Genomic DNA, 10,000 nt, shown 5'->3' on the forward strand with positions numbered 1-10,000 from the left:
GATTGTTTGTTACTACTTTCTCTCTTTTTTCAAAGCTTCTTTTGTTTAATTTTAAGGTTACTTTTGAGGGTGTGCGTGGTCCTGACTATAGAGGTGACATTGCTGTGGACGACATATTTTTCAAGGATTGCGAGGCACCTAAATTACCGTGCAAATGTAAGTTGACAGTCCCTCGAAGCTCGATCTGTGAAACTCGATTCTCGGTCCTCCATTCTCGAGAACTTCGCGGATCGAGGCTTAAGTCGAGTTTCGAGACCTTTAAGGGATGTCGAGAAGTTTTCGAGACAATTTTCGAGACTCTTGAGTCAGAAAAAAGTTGAGTTTTTGCGTGATTAATTTTTCACGCGTCTCTTCCTGTCTATTTTAGAGATTTTATTTTATCGTACTGTTGGTTTCCATCATTTGTCGAGTTACTCTGGCAAGGTATGTAAGTTTCTTTGTTGAATTATTTTGCGTACTTTGAAAAAAAAGTGTTTACCTAGCGTCGTAAGTTTGGCGATATCATCGATCAGTCGCTTTGTGCCCGCGTTGTTAATTTCAACTTAACATAGAAGCTAGTTAAACATAACCTGCGATCAGGTCCATTTTTAGCTTCGCCCATATGTTTTCTTATGTCGTCGCTTGCTAAATTGGGCCTGACCAAAAGTCTCTTAAAAAATTCCGGACCTTCGAACAAATCATGGCCAATCGTGATCTGAGTGACTTTTTAAACCCCGGAAGTGAAAACACCTACATGATTGTGCGCAGCTCTAGCGAAGTCCTCGAAACTGATCCGCCATTAGTGTACGAAGAAATTTGCTGCCTTTTTTTCTTTCAATGACGTGACGGTGCAACTTAATTTTATTTGTATAAATGTAGATATGCCATCTGAAACATCTCATAACTGGTCCAGAATTGGGTTTGAATCTCTAGAAAGAGTGAAATTAGCGATTCTGTTGGGAAACTCTGTGGCTGTGTGGTCGAAAGTACTTTGGCAACCACTTCTCTAACGTTTTGAAAGCTAAATAGCTGGTTCTTTCAAATGGCAGTGAAAGCCGATTCATATTGGTTTCCTTGATAAGATAAAGGACGTATATATCAGCAGCAAGGGATGCTGATAAAATCGCAAGTTACATGAATGCATGTTTTGAATAACTGTATATCAAACAGCTTTATTTACTCACTGTTCAGGATGTATACAAAAAAACATGGACCCCAGGTCCATAGACCACCCCTGTGGACCCAGTATGTGGACCCGGTATATGGACCCAGTCCATGAACAGTGGACCACCCCTCATTTCGTAAATTCAATACGTTTTACGAGCAGAAAAATCTGAAGACGAAAGAGAAAAGTGATCCTCGCACTTATCTGGAAAATTTAAGCACGAGCCCATGACCAGGAGTGAACACCTCCCATACTAAGCCTATGTCGTGGTATTTTTACAAACCAGGAGTCCGTGTATGATCTATTTTTATACTACCTTTTCTGCAAAAAGACAAAGACAACTCCGGTTAGGTGGTGCTATGACGCCACGTTAGGTTCTTGTGATTGGTCATCAGGAAATTCAATCAAAAATAAATCGCGGTCTGTGAAAACGCTGTGACGGAAATATAGGGCTGTTGTTCGCTCCTAGTTATGGGCTACTAATTTAAGAAATTGCCTGTTATGAAAACTTATACCACCTATTTGGTGGCTCTAAAGGTATTCATCTAAAACCCCCTTTTCAAATATACGTTCATTTCATTCATCGAGTCATTCACCAGAACAAATGAGGCCAACAAACAAACCTGCTCCCAACTGAGTGGACTCAAAGTTCAGTTGGCGCTGCACCGGAATCGCAGAGGTCATGGGGTCGAATCCCGTTGGAGCCACCTGAATTTGCGAGTTCATCTTACTGTCCGTACTCCATCAAAAAATCAACGTTAAGTTTGCTTGTCATGACTTCACTGCGCACAATCCTAGAAATCCACTGCAACTGAAGATTAGCGGAAAAAAATCACCAAAAAAACCTTCATGGGCAACCACGTTAAAGGAATACTGTATTTCTCTTTTTTTTTCTTTAAAAACCTTTTGCCAAACCGTCCAACGAAAAAATGCTAGGTTATCTCAATAGGCCATTTCCGAGTTCATGTGCGCCTCCTCTTCAAAGCGAGTCTAAGTGCAAAGTTTTTGTGATGGTAATTAGTTCTACTTTACATATGAATGAAAACTAATTTTCATAAGAAAAACTTTGCACTTAGACTCGCTTTGAAGAGGAGGCAGACATGAACTCGGAAATGGCCTATTACAAATTAAGTGTCACGCTTACAAGATTGCATATTCAGTGAAGATCACAGGAAGAATTACACCGGCCTTTGCCGCAATATGAAAAAAATTCTTAACAGTTTTACTTTTTAAAAATATATATTAAAATTCTTTACAGTGTTATTTTTTAAAACATGCTAATTATTTTTTAAAAAAAACTATACAAAAATTTTGATATCAAATTTATTTCTTAATTTCTTAATTGTTGTATTTTGTATTCATATTTTCAGAAAAGTATTTGTTGTTGTAAATATTATTGGGATTCATGCTCTGGTTTTATATTAATATTATGCTTACTTTGAGCTCTTCTACTAAATTCAAGCATAAAAGCATTTTTTTCAAACATATAGATTAATTTTTTATCGAAAAATAAAGTTTTAATTTTTTAAAAATATATAAGATGAAATTTTTTGATGTAAAAATTTGAAAAAGCATATAGTTAAAACCCCATATTTTATTTGTATTTTTATTTGTATTTAGAGTTAGAATTAATATTTATATTTTATAAAGGAATTAATATATATATGAAAACAAAACAAAAACCCAATATAAGAGAGCGCTAAAGCGCTATCTGTTGTCCTCTGATTGTGTAAAAGCTTGCTTTTATATAATCATAGCGTTCCCCATATTTATATTATAGTCAGAATAAATAAATAAAAAATTATTTGATATTGTAAAAAAATTAATATATAGTATTAAACAATAAACCCAATATGAGAGAAGTGCTAAAGCGCTCTCTCTTGCGCTCTGCTTGCTTTTATACAGTCATAGCGTTCCCCATATTTGTATTATAGTCAGAATTAATATTTAATTTTATGAAAAGCCCACATTTAAATTTAATAAAGGAATTTATATTTTTATCCCAATATTTTATTTTTTTATTGGTATTATATTCAAAATTTAACTTTAAATTTTTTTCATGCTTTCCCGTTCATGCAAATTATTTTTTGAAAGTATATAGAAAATTTTTTAGCTTAAGTCCAAATTTAAATTTAATACAGAATTTTTATTTTTATTTTTATTTTTTATTCTTGCTCACAATGCATCCACCATTATGGCATGAAAAAATAGCTATGCTATTTTTTTTCATCCCTAATGCAGCATTGTGATTCAAGAATAAGTTTGACCCCATATTTTTATTTTTATTTGTACTTTTTGATGGAATTTTTTGATGAAATTTTAGTACTAAATTAAGCTCAAATTATTATTTAAAAAATTATTAAGAAAATTATTTTAAAAATGATTTGAAAAATTGTGAGCCGAAGTACAGTACATTACTACTAACATGGTCGTCGAAAGGTACAGAAAGTAACATTCCCCATGCTTTAAATGTGATTTTCTCAAATTGAAGCCAAAGCTAACTTTCCAATTCGTTTATAATTCCTCCCATGGTAAATAACTCTGGTCAAAACAAAAAGGCGTTCAGCTGCCGTCCACGCGAGTATTGTGTAATGGAAGTAAATCTGATTGGCCGATGAAGGACATGTCAATCAACCAAAAAATGTGGGCAGAAGGAATTTTTAAGGAGAATTTGGTCTGGCTCTATTTTTCGTTTCGCCAACTCCACAGTACATACCACTAAAATAGAGCCTGATCGCAGGTTAAGTGGACAGGGCATTTTGCACTTCATGCCCCCAATGCAAAACCTATATGGAATGAGTTTTTCCATTAGTTAACTTCATAGAAAAAATGTGTGCGGAAAGGCATGATATTCGCCGACATGACATTTGTGTGGTTGTAGGTATGACGGCTTAACTTTTTTTTTAGTGGGTTGCCAATATGGCAATCCCAGTCGGAAAATGTGTAATATTTCGTCGCTTTTTTATTTTATTTTTGTTTTTCCCGTGTCGGTAAAAGTCTTGCCTGTCACTCCCTTGCTAAGTGTTGTTTTTGTGCATAGTCTTCTGCGCATATTTTGTTAGCTTTGAGGGAGTTGGAGTAAATTTTTATGGATTTAACAAACATTGAAGGAATCGAACGCCTTGATTGCATCACAGTGTTTACTGAAGTCGCATCTTCGTTGTCTGGCAATTTACATTTATTTTGCACTCAACTCTTCAGAGGTAAAAGAAAATGGAAATGTAACAGTGAAGAAATATTTGAATGAAAGCTTGTCTCTTGTGCTTCATTATTTACGGGCAAGGTTCTTTCGAAAAGGGTTTGATGTGAACTGTCAGAAATTTATTTAATTGCATATGCTTTGTGACACTGATTGTGTGTCTTGGTTGCACGCGCGCAATTGAAATAGGAAGGCTTTTTGCCTCTAGTAGCAAATCTGTTGTTTGTTTCAATAAACTTTTCGCTGGAAAAGATTTTTGTGATTTCCACCAATTTATTTTGTTGTGTAATTTTCGAGCTTAACAAATTTGCATACGTGGGTTGAAATGTGATACGGGAGAATTTTTGTGGTAGTGCACTGTAGGCAGTGCATAATTCACGAAAATAAACAGGTCTGTTGGAAGCGTGCTTGAGTTTCAACAAAATGAGCCCCAAAATCAGCAAAAAATTGTGAGCTGATGAATAATAAAGTAGCTGCTATTCCCAAAACTATGGAATTACCTGGTGATAAATAACTTCGTCTTGGAGAGTAAATGTTTGACTTTGCAGAAACAATGGTCAATTAACCTCAACAGTTTGGCGATTGTGATCTTTGTGTTGAATTCGCACATTTCTTGTCAAACTTTATAACACTTGAAAGAAAAAGAAAACTAACAAAAACAAAAACCCAGTATCTTGCCATCATTTCACAGAGATGTTTCACTGTTTCGCGAGTAAACACGCAGCGGTAACTTGATCACGGCGCCCGCTGAATTCGATGTCACTTTCGATTTTGCGATTTACTTGAGCAGCCAAAAGTACAAAAACAAAATTGAACGCAAAAATCTCGCAAAATGTTTTTTGCCGATGGTAACTTTTCATATTCGCGGTTCAAAATTAATGTTGTTTTCACGTCGTAAATTTTGTTGCTGATAGCAAAATATTGTATTCTCAATCGAACGTCCTGAAAACTTCCTTCTGCTCTTCCTGAAAACTGTGTCTCAATATTTACTTACTTTTGCATCAATATTTGTTTTGCATAAAGGAAGCTAACAAAATATGTACCTTACTTAGTTCGCATTTTTGGACGTTAGTTAAAATAGAATTTTCGGTCCTATGCTTCTGTTTCGAAGTGGTATATTTTTTAGGTCACCCATCCAGATACTACCCCCGCCGGGATAAGGATGGACTTAAGTGAACATTTGTATTACAAAGCTGTCAGACACTCACAGTGTACGCTTCAACTTGTGGTGAAAAGAAGTTGTGCGGGAACTTGGAAATGATCAACATGTCAGCCTAGAAGGCAATGTTTCTCGATTCCCTTTTATTTTCTTCACTCTTTCTGGGTTTAGTACTTTGCTAGTAACCACATGTCTTTTCAGGGGGCTATTAACCTAAGACTTCTACCATGACACGACAATGATATACAATGCCAAAACCATATCGTGAACTATTAGAGCTATATATTACGCAAAGACAACTTAAATATCCTGGAAGACAAAACGCAGATAAATTGACAATTTTACAGCGCTGTGCTGTTACTGCCCTGTCACGCATATACAATGCGAGCCTATTTTTAAAAAAAAAGTGTAACTGAGGTCGTGTAAGAAATTATCGTTAATAAAAATGAACACTTTAGTGTGCACAAGTACATGTATTATCAAAAAATAAGGAAAAATAATCTCATAGCGTAGTTTTCCTTGAATAAAAAATCTCAAAAATACAAGACTTCAAGCTAGTAAGATAAGATAAAGCCGCGATAGACCGACATATCGTCATAATTTACAAAAAAAAAACAAAAGTTAAGATGTTATATAAACAACCACACAAAAATCATGTAGGCGAATACCACGCCTTTCCGCGTACAACTTTTTCTATGAAGTGAACTGATGGAAAAACTTATTCCATGTACGTTTTGGGGGCATAAAGTACAAAATACAATGTCCAACTAGCTTTTGTGTGAATACACAGCACAGGGCTAATTAAATAGTCAACTTGAAATCAACAAGGCGGGCACAAAGCGACCGATCAATGATATCGCTAAACTTATAACGCTAGGTAAACACTTTCTTTTCAAAAGTACGCAAAATAATTCAATGAAGAAACTTACATGCCTTGCCACAGTTTCTGACGAGTTAAGCACGTGCTGCAGGCGTATCCTTACCACGGACTCTTACAACTCGGTGACATAGTGTGTAGTGCTTTTACCACTACCACAAAAATACATGTTAAAATATAAACGTGTTTCTACTTTTAATACAGTTGTTAGTTGCTAATAGCCGGCAACACCTTCTGCAAATGCCCAATTTATCTCGAACACTTCAACGCATCCACCTTCTCGCTCCAAAATCTCTCTATGCCCTCCACGAGCTCTTCTTTTGTTTTTCACTTAACTTGGTTCCCAAGGAAATGCTTTAGTTCGTGCCAAAGCAATTCAATCGGGTTAAGATCTGGAGATTCAGGGGAAGTCTTCCACCAATATATTCCATTATCTTCCATAAAGCTTCTAGCAAGGCGACTTGTATGCTTTGGATCATTGTCTTTTTGAAAGCGGTGACCATCGTGGTAAAAAACTTCAAATCGCGATGTTTCTTTTCGAAAATCCATTTTATGGACAGCCAGATGAATAAAGTTCACTCACCCGCTATTTTCTGCGTTGTCCTGTGTGATTTGATGGGTTTTTGGGAGGCTTCTATTTTCCCTTCACACGACGCGTCGTCACATACAATATAAATAGACAAGGCGTGCAGCTTCCAAGACCGCTCACGTGCGAGTGCCTCCAGAATTTAGCCAAATTTGTCCCTCTTCTGACGGTCGCTCTTCTCCCAGCATTGGGCACATGAAAAGTTGATAATTTTCTTGGCGTCATGCCGAAACTCATTGCATTTACACGGCTCTGCAACCTCAAAATCCTGCTCGATTTTCAAGGTTCGCCCAAGTTTTTGCCATCGCCATATGATCACTACAGAAGTGGTCGACCATTGGAATTTGATCAAAATCAAATTAACCAATCAAAAAGCGCAGATTTCTGCCAAGAGGGACAAAATTGTTAATCAGCGCTTTTTGATTGGTTAACTTGACGTTGGTCAACCGTTCACTGATTTCTTCTCGCCGTATCGAAGCTCAAGTGAAGGGTTGACCAGCCGTGTAGTGGTAGAAACTTTATCGTACTAGAAATTTTATTACCGTGTCAGAACCTCCTAGTTTAGGAGATATGCCATACGAATGTGGGGACACAAATAATAAAATATAACATTATTTACAAAGAAATACTATCTACTAAATTATAAAATAAAGTCATATATACATATATGCATAAAATATAAAATATCGGAATTAAGAAGTCACTTAAGAATTACAAAAAAAGCACTACCCCTGTAGCCATCATCTAACAAAGAGCTGAGGTCACGCTTACGTACACGGTTTTTAAAACAAGCAAAGGAAGTAACTGATCTGTCTGCAGTTGTCACTTAGCTCCATAATGTTGGTCCTAAATAGCGCAATGAATGTTTGCCATAAGTTACTGCAAATTGAATAGTCGGACTGTCTTAAATCATAGGAAGAGTTATGTTCATGAAATATGTTACTAATATTCAAAGGACTTAGGTTCTGTTTGACTTTGTACATCAAAATGCATATATCTTGTAAAAGTCTATTTAGTAACGCAGGAAACTTAGCTTTCTGCAGCAAACGTTCATAGGTGGAGTATTTGTCTTTGTATACAGTCCTTAGGCCTCTTTCTTTTACTCCAATCTCCAATCTCCAATCTGCGCTTATCACCAGATTTACAAAAATACCATATAAGATGGAAGTAGGTCAGATATGGTAGAATGGCTGCCTTAAAAATTTTTGGTTTAATGCTTCTGTTGGAATCAAGTTGCGGAGTCTCATAAGCACACCAATCCGTTGACTGGCTTTTTTACAAATAATACTTATGTGATTATTAAAGTTCAATTTGGAGTCTATCGTGACTCCTGGAAGTTGGAGAGTTTCGGTTGTGTTGATTTTCTCTTTGTTTACGGAGATTGCACATTCTTCAATGTTATATTCATGTTTACAATTACTGCCAATGATTAAGGTTTGGTATGGTGGCCCATTATTATCATAGAAAAACTAACTGGAAATGCCTGTTTTATTTAAGAAAATTGAAACTTAATTTAAAAAAGACCAACATAAATAAATAAATAAATAAATATACATAAATATAAAAACAAAAAAAAAGTAATTAAAATAAAAATTGAAAGATGGAAATTAAAGATTAAAAATAAAGAAACAAAATGAAAATGTAAATAAATTTCAATCAAAAAAAAATTAAAATAAAATTTAAATTAAAAATAATAATAATAATAGTAAAAAAAATGAAATCGAAAAAAATAGTTTAAAAAAAAACATGTTAAAATGCCTTAGTAAAAATGCAAATTGATTTTTATTTTGCTATGATAACGCTGGGCCGAACCGAAATCACAATTAATTTCTTTTCTCTAAATGAAATGTCGTAAAGTGACCCATCGTTATCATAGCCTGCGACACGTTACATCAGCGGAGTCCTGGATGGTTCCTCGCGCGTGTGAGCTGCCACCTAGTACTTTCCTCATACCTGCCTCATATATTATACCCATGTAAAGTCCTTTTATCGAGATGAATAAAAGGCAAACTGTATGAAACCGTTTACAAGAGGAAATGAAGGCGAAAAGGAAGCGACCGGATCCTCGCAGAAAGGGCAAGAGCAAGAAATCTGGTTCCGCTCCGCATGAGTTAATCGTGCAACGTTTGGCTTCAGAGCCAGACAACAAACAGAGACTGACATTTCGTCCCGTACAGCCTAGAGAATTTGTGCCGTTCCCTTATGAGGATCTCACGCTGACAAACTTGAAGAAAGCGTGTGCTGACCATTATAGTTTGCCAGCGAGCTTATGCGACGTCCTTGTGACTAGCAAAGGACCGTCGTGTACCAGCATTGAACAAATCCCTCACGGGAAGGACAAGGTGAGAGTATTACAGCTGCATGTGAAATGTGCATACAGAAGCTTAAACTTATGTTGTTTCACCTCTGTGGTTTATGAATAGTTATTGTAGCGGCCCTAGCGCACCGCAAGGCTTACAATGTCACGTTGAGTGACAATTCTGCCTCGTTTTAAGTTTTTGCGCTTGCGCAATTAGTTCGGTTTTTAGTTGTAGACCATGCGGTCCGTGTTACAAGCCCGGAAAGGCGTAAGTGTTTCGTTTTGTTTTTCCTGTCCTCCTGTCTTACATTTGTGTAAAATTTTACCCTGTCATTCAGTTTGACAGGTGTAAGTGTGAGCGAAGAGCTGAGCGAGACGTCAAATAAACACACATGTTCAAACCAAATGGGTTGTTTTTCTCATGGGCCCGTGCCGGTAAAGTCAAAGCCTTTCAGTTGGAGGAATATTTCGTTGTGAACAGTGTCGACAAACACTCAAACCTGGATCAGTCGTCTGTGAGGCCCACTCGTCTTCGAAAGATGACCGAAAAGGGCCGCGGATTTACCTTAGAAGTACGGAAAAAGGCGGCTCTGGATTACAAAAAGGAATTCCGTCGCAAGCTCCTCGTGGTTGAGAAATTGATCACCGAATCAAGCGACCGTGAAGCATTACAGAGCGAATTGCAAGCGCTAAAGAATTCATCAGACAAAACGATGCAAGAATTTGTGAATTGGTT

At 36.4% G+C, this 10,000-nt stretch overlaps 1 protein-coding gene across 2 annotated transcripts in view; it reads left to right on the top strand.

Moving 5' to 3' along the window:
• LOC137975539 (MAM and LDL-receptor class A domain-containing protein 1-like) overlaps positions 1–10,000 on the top strand; it is a 120,800-nt gene that overhangs the window by 23,559 nt on the left and 87,241 nt on the right. For both annotated transcript variants that reach the window (XM_068822650.1, XM_068822651.1), the window contains exon 11: positions 57–156. In XM_068822650.1, the coding sequence (XP_068678751.1) occupies positions 57–156 (100 nt within the window). The remainder of the gene's footprint in view (positions 1–56; positions 157–10,000) is intronic.

This window comes from Montipora foliosa, chromosome 11, assembly GCF_036669935.1.
Source record: "Montipora foliosa isolate CH-2021 chromosome 11, ASM3666993v2, whole genome shotgun sequence".
NCBI lineage: Eukaryota > Metazoa > Cnidaria > Anthozoa > Scleractinia > Acroporidae > Montipora > Montipora foliosa.